General features: G+C 42.6%; 1 protein-coding gene across 3 annotated transcripts in view; it reads right to left on the reverse strand.

Moving 5' to 3' along the window:
• GLI3 (GLI family zinc finger 3) overlaps positions 1–16055 on the reverse strand; it is a 213756-nt gene that overhangs the window by 26167 nt on the left and 171534 nt on the right. For all 3 annotated transcript variants that reach the window (XM_063325609.1, XM_063325607.1, XM_063325608.1), the window contains exon 10: positions 14736–14876. In XM_063325609.1, the coding sequence (XP_063181679.1) occupies positions 14736–14876 (141 nt within the window). The remainder of the gene's footprint in view (positions 1–14735; positions 14877–16055) is intronic.

Here is a 16055-nt window from a genome sequence, read left to right on the forward strand (position 1 = left end):
TGCTCTTTGCATTTAAGTCCCCAAATTACACCTACATTTTATCTGTCTTCTGTGTAAAGCTCACATGAGAAAAATTTGGGTTAATTTGGTGCCTGCTGCATAAACCAAGAGACCCAAGACAGAGCAGCAAGGAGAAAAGCAGAGGGAGAAAGAAGCCAGGCGAAGTGTGCACAAGTGATGGAGAATTCAAACTTGGTTCAAAAGGCCAGGGCTGGAAGAAGAGACTGAACAAAGGCCACTTGCTGAAGTGGTTTAAGACCACTGGTGACCAAGTGATGTTGGCCTTTACGATGCAGTAGCGATTGAAGGTGGTCTTCTCCCAAATCCTATACCCTAGCCCTGTACTGATGATCTTCAGCCTGTTCTGCCTGCTTTCCTTCCTTCCTTCTCCGTCTCACATGCACACAAGCTCACCCCACAGGCTTTCTGAGAGCTGGCTACAGGCAGGAGTGCTACAGCTTGACATGCAGGAAGGATTCCTGCCTTCAGGAAACAGCTCTACCGCATGACTACAAGGAGGTGTAATGCCTGCTCCTGCCATAAGCTCAAAAGAGAGGAGGATCCTCATTGCAAAGAGCTCCACATTCCCCGCAAATCTGTTACACATTCCTCTCTCAACCTAGTCAAAACAGCAGTGCACAAACAAGGGCAGAGTTTTTCCTACAGCTGGATGGGGAAGAGGGTAAAGACTGGCCTGAAACCAAACATCTGCCCTTCACCAGGTCTGAGATTACCAGTGAATGTTGCCTAGAAAATGCACTGTCTGATACCTTCTAGGAGTGACTGAACATGGAAGGAGAGAAAACCACCTGAGGCTCAACTTCAAAATTTTCTGCTTCATGATCTTTGCATTTAGGGATAAAAATTGATTTTACACGCAACTGCTACAGGATTTCCAGGAAAACCAAGTTAAAACCCATTAAAACTCCCTCACAGGCAGTACACAACGTGAGCAATGGCTGACTTCCTTCTTTACAAATCTGAACTCACATACAGCTGGGTATAATCTTTAACAAAAACATGCGTGAAAAACAGGCCTTACCTTAACAAAAAAAACAAACCCACAACAAAAAAACCTGAACAGCCCATCATTTGGCACTGCCACAGATGTTAGTGTAACATCTGTTCTATTTCTGGATTTTTCTCATTGCCAAAAAAAGACGACAGAAGATTCCTGCCAGCCCACTTAAGAAGGAAGCCATCATAAAGAGGCATTACAATAAGGTATTTTATCGTATTTGCAAATAGTATGAAGAATGAAAATACCGTCCTGATTTTGTAAGAAGCACACTAGCACACACAAGGCAGAAGAACTAAATACTTTGGATGTTTTCCCACATTGCTGCAGAAGACAAAAGTCTACAGGCCTCCTTCCTGCCACCATAACTCATCTGACTTCAATGGAAATCAGACCTGCTGTGTATATTAAACCTGAAATTAACTATTCTCCCCCAATATTGTTTGGCTTTGATAAATTCCAGCCATTGCTCCTGGCCGACACGCGCAGATCTTCATTCTGCAAGCTACTCCGCTCACACGGGCTCTTATGGCAGCCCAGAGCGCATTAAATTCGACTGGGTCCAAACGCACTGAGGTCTCTGCAGGAGTGGGGCTTTAGCAGCTCTAATAGTTAGTTACTGAGCCGTGGGTTCAAACCACGCTCAAAGTAATAATATATTCCTTTAAAACAGGGCACGTTCAGAAGAAAATAAAATGGGAGTTTCTAATCTTGACATTCCACAACACAGACCAGACTGGTGGAGCCAAGAAGTCATCGCTCAACAGTGAAGAAGCCTAGAGGAGAAAAAATGGAAGTGAAAAAGTACCGAGCAAAATATCCCAACAGCTGTGGTGCACCAAATTAATATATAAAACCAGAGCTGTTTTATAAAAATTGTATGGCTTTAATGACAAAAATCTGTCATAATTTACACTGTTTTTCAGAGCATGGGTTTGGAAATGGACTGCAAGCAGGTTAGTACCAACAGGCTCTTTCAGTTAAGATGTAACTATATATTACAGCAGCTTTATATCGTTTTATATTAGCAGAGACAAACCGCTTAATCCCATGAGCCAACTTATAAATCTATGAAAGGCTATAGCAAGGTAGAACAAGGAAAAGCTAAAAAGCACTCTTTTAATAAGATTTTGAAGCCTTCCAAACTCCCCGACTGGTACAATGGGTCATCTATCTACGCGGAAGGATTAGCAAAGTACTTGATCCCTTACAAAAAGTGTTCTACCATTGCCTTCTTTTACCGAAAATCCTGTGCTCCTAATGGGGTGAAATAGCAAGGTAAATGTCAGACAATTAAATGGGATCTGCTCTTTAGAGTGTATTAAACATATGGACAGTAACACTAAGCATGTAGACAGGACCTGCTGAACAATATGCACTTCATTTAGTTCAACCTTGGACTAGGCTTTGTAAAACCATGCAATTTCTTCCGCTTTTGGCACTTCTTAAATGATTACAGCACAGCTAACACTGATCCACTTAAAATGAAAGAAAAGAGACTCCTCAGCAGGATCTTCCTGTGTAAATCACTCAGTAAGTCTTTCTAATTTTTTTTAAAAAGAGTCCTATGCTTACCACATGGACACATCCAAATTGCCCACATGATAAAAATACCAATGCTTGTCTGCAGAAAAGACTCCTGAATAGCAAGATTTTTTCCAATAAATGCACTTAGTGTCTCTTACTCCTCTCAAAATCTTGAAAGCTGCAGTTCGGATTAGGAGATAATGCCTGATCCACTTTTGCAATGGAATGCACAAAAAAAACTTTGAAAGTCAGGAATGTAGAGTCACACAATACTTTTCATAGACACTACAAAGAAAAATGATGGCAGTGATAAGCATTACCAAAATCTTTACTAGACGATGTATGTTTTAATGTTTGTTTCATCACAGAGGGGATCCTGGTAGAATTAATACAACATCAGTGGGTGACAGAAGCAGTGGTGAGTTAAAGCCATGACATCACGACTTAACTGGAGAAGATATTTCAGGCACTTCCTTCCTAACATCTCTAAGAAACATTTCTGACAAGCTTCAGCACGTGCAACAGTTTATTGCTCCTCTGAGACCTCCCTCGGCTTTTTTCCACTGGGCATGCATTTAGAATTTATCTTTCACATCTGCGCTAGGCTTGGTCGTCCCAACCACATCCTAGGAAAGCCGGGGTTAGCAAAGGTCTGTCACATGTTAGAAGTTAGTCACCCTTAATGCTCCAGGGAGCGGCAGCAGAGATACCTTCTTTCATCTCTCTCTTGCCATGGGATAACATTTGCGATTCTCTCGTATATAACATAGACGATCTTGGGTTGTAGCTAGACTACAGACACGTTTGAGCTGTTGGAATGAAACCTGTACAGGATCTCTTAGTAGACCATGGGGGTATCACTGAAGACACTTTGAAAAGAGCCAAGGCTAATTTTTTTTCTGCCCAGAATTCCGTGCACTAACTTTAATTGACTTGCAGTGAACTTACAGGTGTTTCTGGTAACTAAAAACCAATCCTAAATAGTCTGGTTTATCTCAAAGATGCACCTCTCCTCCTATATACCATTGTGTCACCATCTGAACGGGACAGACTTGTGCTGGCAGTCGGCCCCAGAAGTCTGCAGGAGTAAAGCAAAAGGCAGTCCTGTACCTCTGTAACTCTCCCTCATCCAAAAACTATCAGAGCTGAAGTCTGGCGCCTACAGAATGTGATATAAAACATACTTCTTTGTTCAGGCTTTTTTACTAACTGTAAGTGTCGGAATCCCCTTGGCAATTAATTTCCTGGCTGGTAATCCCTTGGCTCTGATCCACGCGGAGAAAGTGGCTGCACTGGAGGGAGGTGTGCAAGGCACATGCTCCGGCTTTGCAAAACAAAGTAGTCTCTTGATTTAACTGACAGTGGCCAAGCCTGAAAACTTCAATATTTGCCCTGCATAATGAAGTAAGCTAAGCTCACTGTTAAACACCCTTTAAGACGAGTGTAATGTGGCAAATGGTCAAATGCTGCAGGTAGGGTTTTCTTGATCATCTGTGATAATGTTGGAAATGGTTTAGGCACAAGAAAAAGACGCAAAAACTACCTCAACAGTAGTGAGATAAAGAAATATACATTGTATGATAATTAGCACTGATAACGGTTTAAAGGATAAAGCTTTCATTTTACTAACTTTGAGAAAATTTACACTAACAAAAAACCCCACATACACAAGTGTATTAAGCTTCTATATTCTCAGCTCTCATATAGAGGTACAAAACCCTTTTAGTAATCCTGCTTAGCGCTGGTACCTGGCAAAACGACCTACAATGCACAGTCCAGAGCTACAGGAATGCCTCCCCCTAGCAGCCAGGCCAGGTGGGCTTGATCAGTTTTGACATATATATATTTTTTACGTCTTCTGAGACGAAGGGAGAGAGAAGCTGTGTGGGCATAATTCCTGTATGTGGCCAAACTCTGGAAAACATTTTGGCCAAGTTTCCTTTAGTTTTAGATACAGGGTCTCACAAGAGGAAGAAAGTTGGTACTGTGCTCACATGTGCTGTGAAGAGAACAGTGAGATACTATCTTTTTAATTAACTCAGCCTAAAGCGGTGCGGTCTTAACCGAAGCACTCCAATCCTGGACTCCTCAAATTAGAAAGCATCAGAGCTAAATAAATACAGGAAAGCCACTTGTCCTTTGCACTCCAAAATGCTAAAAATACCCCACAAAAACATACTGGATCTCCCTGGAGGCATCCCCTTTCCGCATCGTCCTGACATGGAGGGCCTAACCACGGGCATGCCAAAAGCAACGATCATAAATAAAACTGAAAACAAGGGAATAACGGAAGGAAAAAAGGACAGTAGTAATTTTAGGTACATACACTTGTGGAGCAAACTCTTGCCCTCATAGAAAACACTCTGAAAAAGGTCCTGACTTCACGGGGTGTTTCCCTCATCTGGCAGAAATGACTGCGGGGGTGAGGTGCTAACTAGAAGCGAAGCTATGTTGTGCTTCTCTCTGAAAATTTAGTGCATTCCTACCTGCCGCTGTGCTGCTGCTGTTCTTTCTTTTAGTGCTTTCTTGACACATGTAGGAGAGGATAAAAGCCTAATGGGTGCGGGTGTCAGCACAATATAAATTACTGCAAGGTAAAACTTGATGCATGGCTTGGGATCTGAAAGAGGAATGTCCACCATTGTTTGTGATTATGGATCACATCACAATCTAATAGCAATTTTTATTTAATCAATAATTTCCATGCTGAACAGACAGCCCTGTTACAGAGAATCGACAAGCAGGTACTGATAGCGACAAGGCTTGTTATTAATCTTTACCCTGCCAAGATATCAACCAAACTACTGTAAAAAAGCACCACCAAGATGGATTTAGAAGTAGGTCTTTCTTATTCTTTCTCTTCTGTCTCTCTTTTTTTCTTTCTCTTTCTCCTTCTCTTTCTTTTTCTCTCTCTCTTTCTTTCTCCCTTTCTTCCTTTGCCTTTCTTTTCTTTTAGCTACACAACCCCATTACCCTTTTCCCTTTCCAGGTATGTAATGTTTCATACACTTTATATTCTAAGTTTATTTGAAAAACCTGGGACTTGAATTACACAAAAAGGCAATTCATATTAAGCAATTTCACAAATCAGTGGGACCTAGCCCAGTGCTCAGTGTTAGCCATTATAGGCTAATAAATCATACTTTCTCTTTGAGATGTCAATCGCCAAAGTGCTTTGTAAAAATGTTGGCATCTGTAATTCAGCGAAGCCTTTTCATCTTGAAATAAGATGCTCCAGACTGATAACAAGAATAATCCTCTCTTGATCAAAAAAAAAATCTGCATTTTACCAATTAAAGCTGCTGCCAGAAGCCAAACGGAGCAGCACTGAGACTCCACTGTAGTTTATCTCTGCTAAACACAAGGAGGGATACAGTTAGAGCTTTGTTTCATTTTCAGCTTGACTACTTTATCTCACAGAGAACTGCAGCATCTCAGCCCTGCAATACACGTAAGCATGGTATATGCAGACCTCATACCTACGGTGCAAGCCACCAGAGGACCCACTCCTGACAAAACCACCACCCATTCATTTTATAGATTAGGCACCCGACACCATGAAGAAAAGTCACGCTCACACAAAAGTTTAAGCACTGGAAAACACTGAATTTGTTTCACCATGATAAAAGGCTCATCTGCTTTTTTTTTTTCTTTCTATTAAGAGGTTACACAAACAAAAGAGACTGCAAAAATGAATCCATGCAGCCCAGCCCTCTCAAAACCAAATGCAGAAGGCTGCACTCCTGCCTTTATTTAGCTTGCCGGTCCCTGCCTCTGTTCGGGCATGCTGACCTGCCACTTCTGTCTGAGAAAAAACACTTCCACGTGCAATAGCTGGGCAAGCACTCACAGATTTCTGTTCTTCCAGGCATCAGGTTTCTATGGGCAAACCTTTTGAGTAGAATACAGGCAGCTAAGAGGGAGAACAGAGCACTTGCGACAAAGATACAAAGATGGGCTGCGCTATGGATAAAATCCTATTCACTGGGACATGAAAAAAGCAGTGCAGAACACAACACCGAACAGGGGACTCCAGAAGGTTCAAGGTCGATCTTCCACTGGTTCACTGTAATAACACAACCTACATAACAGCAAATCACTTAGTCATCAGTAGCAAGGCAGGAAAAAGCTGCACAGAAACCACAGCTCTGTCCAGGCGAAATCTGCTTTGTCCTGGCCCGTTGGTCGGGACTGAAAGGTACCTGGAGTCAAGGCACAAGCCCAACCTTCCTTGCAGCTTGGAGGCAGCACAAAAAGGGGGCAGGACTTTTCCTTTTCTCTCTTCTCCATGATACACCTACAAGAGTCAGGACTCAAAGAGCAACTCACTCTGCAGCTTTACTCTTGCCTATGCATTTGTCACTCCACCACATGGGGTCCCCTGGGACTTGGCTGGCAGCTCCTTATCCTACTCCTCTCCCCAAAACTATCAGTCACCTGTGAAACACCGCTAACCTGGAAGAGTTCACTAGCTGAACTCTCAGGCAAAAGAAACACTTCAAACAAGTATGTATATCCACAAACCACCTAAATAGTGCTTTGTGATTAAAAACAGGGACAGAAGCCGCCAAACCCTGCTCCCTGCCATGCAGAGCCCTTTCTACTCAAGTGCCCACTTGTTCTGATTTCAATCTAAGTGGCTAGAGTAACTCCTTGGGACATAGGAGGAGCACTGTTCATCCCTACCCACAACAGTGAAAAAGAAGCGCTATATAAGACATGTTATAGTTTAGCAACCTCTTTCAGGGACACCAATTCAAAGACAATGACTTTGGCAACTGATATGAACAGTAACCGTAGCAGCAGCAGCAGTCTAACAACAAGTCTTCCTAATGCTGTGAAAGAAATGCTAATTACAGAGGAATTAAAATTAAAAAATGATTACATTTCTCTAAATCCCCTCTTAATACTTCACAGATTAGGGTGGATTTATTTTTTTGTAAACCTTTCTCTATCAAAAAAAGAAATCCCCACTTTTTTTTTTTTTTCCCCCCTCCTCCTCTGTGATTCATCAAAAGCCAGACTCCAGGTAGAGGAACTGCGATGCGCTTGTGTAGCGGAGTGCCTAAGAGGACCTGAGCCAAAGCACAGCTGGCCTGTGGGTCAAGCCCAGAGTGAATGAGATCTCTTCTGAGATGCTGACTTTTAACACTGCTGGAAGGCAGAGGGCATCACCGAGGCTGGCGCGGAGCAAAGATGTGCTGGGAAGGCAAACAGGGGCCGTGCCAGACCCCGAGGGCTACTGAGGCTACAGAACAGCAGTGAGGTCCGTCTGTGGTTACTTAACCTAAAAACCCGACAGCACTTACATGGTTACCTTTGATGGGGGTTAAAGACTTGCTTCATTTAAACAAGTCTGTGTTAGGTACCCATATGGAAACAGAGAAAAAATGAACACGCACTTAGGGGCACAGATCTGCTTACTAGCTTTCCTGTGCCATGTAATGAATTGCTGGCCTATAAGCGATGCTACCATTCTGGCACAGTTTAAAACTATAATCCAGCACAATAGGGTGGTGTCTTAATTATAACTCAGCCTTTAAACAGGCAGTGAGGGGGAGATTTGAAAATCTAAAAACTTCTGGACAGATCTTTCTCGTGATTATTTCCTATAATCCCTCCTCCCTCTCTCTCCTCCCTCTTGTTCTGTCACAGCTACAAAAATCAAATATACTGAGGGGATGCACAAACTGGGAAAAAAACCTTTCCGTGGCACTTGCTAGCTTCTAAAACAACTCCCTGCCTTCTCCACGTTGTCCCAAGCCCGGGGATTGTCTCACGTGAAGAATGATTTATTTTGTCCACAGCATTGCTTCTCCAAATAGGTATTAGGGTCCAGACACCGAGTAAAAAATAAAATAAGATGAAATAGAATAAAACCACCAACAAAACCCCCTTTGCTGTTAATACGTAAAACATTCTCCTTTTGCCAGGAAAAAAAATGATTACTATAATGGATTTCATGTTCTTATCTGTTCCTTACTCTTTTCAATTTAAAGGAAACATCTCTGAACCTTTCGTGGCAGTGGCTGTCACTGCCACGCACAATGAGCCTGCGAACAGGCTGAAGCTTCTCTGTGTTACCGCACTAGAACCAAATAAAACTATAATGAAAATACACTGAAAACTGCCTCTGCAAAGAATTAAAAATTAAATAAATCCCTGCACATATTTGGAGACGGGTGTAAACCGGGATGTGTAATTACACCGCTTTGGGACTGTGAAGGGACTTGCTTCACGTAGCTGAGACTTCACCTGCGTCACGACCGGTTGCCAAGGGCATCTCCAGCACCCAGAGAAGACAAATTGCTAACGCACAGTGGGTAATCTGCATTTTTGGGGCAGCTGCGTGTAATTGCCTCCTTTCAGGCATAGATGCCTACCCACACAGCTGCAAGTAGCACCCTGTCAGCTCGGGGATGGTTGCTCATGGGGCAGTTTCTCCTCCTGCAAGCAGTGGGAACACACGACTCTCGGGGTCATTTACAGTTCTGCCACTGCAGCTATTACTCAGGGGAACTGCTCTAATCTGGCTTATTCTCCTAATGCAGCTGGATCTTTTTTTAGAGAAGAGAGATGAAGCTCTCTTCAGTCCTTAACTAGCACTCTCCTACAGGAGAGGAGCTGAGGAAGAAGACACAGGCCAAAGGCATCATGGTAGACTTTCAAGTCTATTCACTTTGAGTTTCCTTATTTCTGGACATCCAAAGTGACGCACTCCATAGAGGTCTACTCCTTCAGAGACTGGTGTGCTCCTCACCTCTCAATCAGACATGTTCTTAAGTGTTTCAAGGTGCACATCATTGATTAACACACCTCATATCACGATAGATGCTGCAAAACCTGAGCTGGGCCGGGGTGTGGGCACGGCCCAGGTTTTATGTAGGTCTCCATGGATGGCTGGCCAACTTCTGTTGGTCAGAGCTGAACCCACCCTTTTCTGTAGGAGCAGAGGGCAAAAACATTAAGAAACTCAAGTCAGGGAACTTCACATAATGGTTCTTCTGGGTATCCTCAGTGCACCGCAATTACCTTGAGAACACGTGGGTACCTGAGAAACACAAGAAACTTTCCTCTGGTGCAATGCGGGAGCCCGGTGGAGCATTACAGCTGCTGCCCCACGAATTGCTGGGGGAGCGCTTCAGTCACCGGGGCTTTACAAATAGGCAGGAGGACCTCGGCAAACGAAATCCTGAATGTAAGCCATTGCTGTCAGTTTGGGGCTTTTTGATCTCATCTAATCAAATGTAACAACAATGAGAGAATTTTATTGCTGTACAATTAAGGAGAAAACACTAACAAAAAAATTGCGCTACAGTTCTTCAAGCATGTTTTTGAATAAAAAATAATTATCATCAAGGCTACGCAGCAAGGGGGATGAGAAATAGGCAGCACTGCATTTTTCTGATTGCCATTGTATTAATATTTAACAATAACTTCAGTCATTTCCTTGAAGGATAATTTTCTTAAACAAACTTTTATCTTTAGTGTCTAACCCTTTTGCAGTATTTTATTCTTAAACTGATTTCTGGGGGAAAAAAAAAAAAAGACAAACTGCAACAAAAAGCAGATTTATAAAAATATACAATATCTTATTAGCTTCTGGGCGCTCAAGTGCATTTATCACATATTTAAAACAAACTTCAGCTCAGCTAAGCCCAATTATAATATCTCGCTGGGCAGAGAAATTAATTAAACAGCTGAATGATAAAGACCCCAGCAGCAAACTGAGGCTTTAAAATAAATAAGATCCCTTTTTTTTTTTTTTTAAGAAGAAGGGAAAGAAGGAAACCTATAATACGCATGTTCAAACAGTAACGTAAGCAATCTTTTCAGGAGTGCGATGCACTGTAAATAAGACTACCTGGCAGGCGAACGCAGTGGCGGCTCTAACGCGGCTCTCCAACTTTGTGATTTGCTAATGTGCACTGCACGGCACCCCTTTTGCACCAACTTCAAATAACTCTGGGATCCCAGCAGTGCAGCTCGGCGACTGAATCAGAACAAGGGCAGAGCTTGTCAGGATTTAAGAGCTTTCAGCAAAACCCTTCAATTGCAGCCAGTACCCTATTCCATAGAAGGATATCAATTATAGATAGTGACTTGCTTTAGCAGGGCAGTCGGTACTGTCAGACGCTAGATAGACAACCATGAAGAATCATGAATCTTTCTATTAACTGTAAGGGGGGGGGGGGCGGGGGGGAAGGATGGATAGGTGCTATAAATAAGGCAGAGCGTCTGAATGGTTTAACACCTTGCCTTTTGGTGTATGTATCATGAAAATTTAACCACGCTGAATTCTAAGTGGCACATATCGCTTGAAAATAAGAGCTCCTGCACCAAAATCATTGCAGTGTCAGACCCTTCTGGGTGGGTCAATAACAATTCTTTTATGTAGCTTTTTAGTTATTTATTCACAGCAGCCCAGGTCCTGTTCATAAATTCAGTCAGAAAACAATGTCTCTTGGGGCCTAAGCACACTTTCACTAGCGCCCACATTCTACGCTAATAACAGGAGGACTTTGCTACAGAAAGCAATGCAGAAAAATGCCATCAAACGCTGACTATTGTGCCCAAAATTGCAATTTCTGCTCTAAAGCTATACCACATATTCAGATACAGTTATGTTTGTATTTACTGTTTCACATATACCATATCACCCATCACTTTGTAATGCAGATATTGCTAGAATCTGATTCACCCAACTGTTGATTTCAAAGTAAATCGGGTCCCATCATTCTCCAAAAGATAATAAAGCTATCCTCATGTGACAGAAAGCGCAGAATATACACAAATTTATATTTGCCTCTTTCGAAACACATGCATACATGCTTGTGTATACACCCTATACATGATGGGAGTAATGACATCTAGAATGTGAACTGTGTGCATTGTGTCTTGTGGAAAAGCTCTCCTGAGCTCTGCTCAACTTGGTGCGACTAGAATTCACACTGAGGTGCCTAAACCTTTAGGAAACAAAACAAATAGCTAGAAACATGCTTCCGTCTTTTCCCTAAGCACTGCAGTTCCTCTAAACTGTATCATACCCACCCAACTTGCGAACATGTAACTGTAGCTCTCTGCTCAGGCTAATCATCCTTTCTGAGTACCGGGGAACATAGGGAAGCCAGCAGATGTTATCTGGATGAATCTTGCTAGGGCAATTTTAACCTTTATTGCCTTTATCTATGCCAGTTGCCCCTGCCTTGATGATTACTACCCCACAGCAGAGTCAACAAAACTGGATGGTTATCTGTACTTTTGATGTCCCAGATGGCAGTTCATCATCGTACTTCAAAACCCCCTTCAAGCTGGGCTGGAGCAATTGAGGCTCTGCTGAGCCTGCCAGCGGGTTGGGAATCACCTGCAGAGCAGCAGCGCGTGCAGCCAGGAGAGGCAATGTGACAGAACTCTGCTGCAAGATTTCAGAGTTAATAGCGCAATCCTAGCTACAGTCCTATCTGTACACAAGCTCCAGAGAGCATCAAACAGCCTGATGTACATGGCCCCGGAGGCACAGGGTGAAGACCTCGTGTCCACATCAGGGTGATTCCTTTCTTGCGTTTGAGCAGCGTCTAGCACCATGGGATGCTGGGCTTGACGAGGCCTCCAGCTGCTATTGCAGTGTAAATATTTCTGCATAAAGGATGTACTCAGGCCACTCACATACTCTGTGCCTAGTTCAGGTGCACGCAGGCACACACCAAGTCAGGAACACACTCAGCGCAAAGACATTGAGGTAAGCGCGGTTACGGCAATTTGCATCTACTCGGATTTACCCATCAGTATTTGGGTAGGAGGCATCCATGAGCCACATCAGTGGGGAGATTTTCAAGGACCGAACTGCTGCTCAGGGACTGAACGCTTTCTGCTAGAGTCACACACCTAAGCCAAACCAGGACTGCCCTCCCTGTGAAGCCCTACCGAGACCCGAACTTCATTTCCCTAGTTGCTGCAGCTGTACATCAGACAGCTGTGGCAATCAAGGGCAGACAAAATGTGGGAGAGACAGACTGGGGTGAAGGGCCAGCCTTTCAGACAGAGTTAGATGTCTAAAGCCCTTTGCAATTCTGGACAGAAATAACTCGCTCAAGTCCCCACAGCAGGGCTCTGTCGGAGCAGCGAAAGAAATCACAACCAGGGCTCCATCACCGAGTCACGCTGACTCTTACAGCATGATTTGAGCTACTTGAATATGATGGTTGCGATGATGATGATGATTTTATTGTCTTCAGAGTATCAAGTCAGGACTTGCACCTCATAATCTTAAATGCCATCATAACGTATCTGAATCCTGAGCCCTGCCAAAAAGAGCTCCCTGTATCACAGAAACATTTTTTATCTGCCTTCTTTATGCCTAGAGAAACCCATTTCGGATGTTGCCATCGTGCAGAAACATAAGAAATACACTGTTTTCAGAAGTAACCCTTGTAGTACAGTCAGATTCACTACAAAAATCACACCAGAAACAACAAATTCACTTAAAAAAAACCAAAACACAACCAAACTATCACACTGTCAATTTAATTCACCTGAAACTACAAAACATTAGCTACTAGCTAACAGGCACAGTGGAATTCAATTAAATTTGATGTCTGAAACCTCAAAAAACCCTCTTCCTTTTTTCCATTATCAGAGCGCTTTTATTCAGAATTTCTCTTCTATTTCATATATTTTGGTGTAAATTATTTATTATCATCACTAGGATCATTTCTGAATATTGAGAAAGGTTTGCCAAGCATCATAAAGCTTCAGCCCTACAATTATTAGCAAATATAAAGACTGTGCCTGTGCAGAGCCCCAGATGATGTCAATCAGTCTGTTTGCATGGAATCAATTGCAAGACCGACACTTGATCTTTTAAATGTGCCCAACCCTTTGCAGCAGCCATTCATATGGCATTTTTTTCCCAAAAAGACATTATGACACTGAAAGAGTCTCTCCTCACAGTTCACCTTTGCCTATTAAAATGTCAGGGTATTTTTTGTGCAAAATGTGCCCAAAGAATTCTTTACAAAATGTCAAATTTTTGCCATTATTTTAGTTTGTGGTGGTCTTTCATTTATTATTATTGCTATTGTTACTGTTACTTCTACTACGTAATAATAACAAGAAACTAAAAATACATCTTGATAAATAACTGTAACACCAAGAGGTCTCACACTCCAGGAAGTAAAAGCTGGCATTGCTTTACTAAAGTCAGCTTTGCAGCACCAGTTTACCACTTTGCATAGCATTTGGAAATATATGGTGGGTTTTTTTACTTATTTTGGGTGAAAAAGTACACTTTTCAACAGTTACTTCAGGAGCATTGCCCACATTATGCAATAGGTTTTGCATGATCTCTGGCAAAGTGTTAAACAGTTTTCTACAATAAATACGATTCTGACACACTGACCATCTGCTGAAGATGTTCCTCTCTAATCTGTACTAGGAATTCCTTTTCTTTCGGAGTATTTAGATATGTTCTACGATGTTGGTAATTAAGAGAGGTGTTGCTAGCTAAGGAAGTTGGAAATGTGGGGGGAATATACTTGCCAGGTTATATTTTAGATTTTGATCGTTCATTTGCTAGCTTACAATACTACAAAATAGTAAAAAATCCCTTATTTTGGAAAAATGTTAGAGAGGAAGAAAAAACAAGGCAGATACGACTAATATTTGATCGTGGCCTAAATAAGACCCTACAGTTCGCTTTTGCTAAGAAGACTGAAATAACTCCGTGTATTTAGCCAAATAATCCACTTCAGTTTACACACAACAGCAAAGTGACACCAAAACCCCCCTTAGGGAAGGGGAAGAATTCCCCTTGCCCACTTCTCCTGTTACAGTCCCTTTTGGGAGAAAAAATCAAACTTGGCTAAAGGTTAATAATAATTCATGTCCAGCTTACTATTACTCAATAACTATCAAAGTCTCTAACTCAAAATAGCGTTTGCTGGCTTACAGGATCAGAGCCATTACAATCTCTATTGAAGACTTTATTGAATTTTACACTAAGCTTTAGCTGACTGAACAGGTCAAGCACTGTGGCTCCGAGTTTTCTTTATTCTCAGAAACTCATAAACCCCTCTCCAGTTTGCAGCGCTGTTAGCTAAGAAACTTGACTCAGCACAGGGTCAGAGAACCTGACCCCCATGAAAAAGGTCACGTAGTTTTAAAACCCAGTTCCTGAATACCATTAACTTACATGCACTAGCTGTTCCTGTGTGTCAAACTCCCGGGAACAGCCTTCCCAGTGGCAGTTTGTCTCGTAGACCACTTCAGGCTCCTGTTTGCTTTCATCTTTGTCCCCTTCCTCTTTTACCAGGGTCATTCCTTCTGGCTGTTCCTGGAGAGAGGAAAAAAACGGGTGAGCAGGAGAGAGGAAATTCTGAAACTGAGGGGGAAGAAAAGTGAATTATTTCAGCATTCAAAGAAAGATGGGGGTGGGTGTGTAGATTATTTTACTCTCAGTTCACTCTATTGCTCTGTTCTACAAAATACAGAAGCCCAAAACAGGCCTGGAAAGCCAAGAGCCATATGCAGACTATGTGTGTAAAATAAATTTTTCCTCCCCAGCAGTACTCACTTGAGCGAATTTCCAAAAAAAAATCCCTTTACATTTCAATTCAAAGCAAATCATAAAGGCTTGGCTTCCCTCTCCCATATTAACCAGCTCTTTATCTGTACACTCGCTCCTTATTATTCAGTGACACCACTAGTGAAAAAGGCACTATTCAATATAGTTGCATTAATTGGAATTTGACTTTAGTACTATGGTTAGACACAAACCAGATCACCAGTAATCCCAAGTGAGTTTTCATTGTTAATCCACTGACAGTTTTGCACACGGAAACCTTTCCAAGAGCAGGCTGGTAATTTTCAGGCTACTTATCTTGCCCATTACCTGTACATGAAAGGGGTGAGCAGGGGAGAGAGTATTCAATTTTGCGTTTTGACTTTCCACCTTCAGTTCCTCAAGGTGCCTCATTCTCCCCACCTTGTTACGTGCTCAGGGTAAGGGTCAACTGTTAGCGTAAACATCTGGTTCAGATTAAGCACTCGCGCTATTTTTCCGTTTCAAACCTGCTGAAGGATTTAGTCGGACTTCTGCTTTGGTTTCACGGATTCACTCACAAGATCGAGGCTCTGATCCTCGTCTCTCCCGAGCCACTGTAAATCAGGAGTCGCTCTACTAAAACCAGTGGCATCAACTGGTATAGAAAGTACAGCAAACGAGACTGAAGCCTGACACTGAGGCCTCAACGCAGTACTGCGCTAAGAACTGGTAAAAGTCAATGTGGCGTAAATATTCTGGGCTGAACAGAAAACACGTCCTCGATAAAGACCTGAATGTCTCTGGTTCACTTTTCCAGAGCGAACAGAGGGTTGAGCACTCTCTGACTGATCAGAGGCGTCTCTCCATCAGCCTCCTTCCTCTCTGCCCTCCTCCTGCAACACAGCCCTGCAACCCAGCAGCCCCTCACTGCCCACGCTTAACCCTTGCTGCCCTGAGGCATGAGTGCAT

Source organism: Chroicocephalus ridibundus, chromosome 2 (genome assembly GCF_963924245.1).
Source record: "Chroicocephalus ridibundus chromosome 2, bChrRid1.1, whole genome shotgun sequence".
Lineage (NCBI taxonomy): Eukaryota > Metazoa > Chordata > Aves > Charadriiformes > Laridae > Chroicocephalus > Chroicocephalus ridibundus.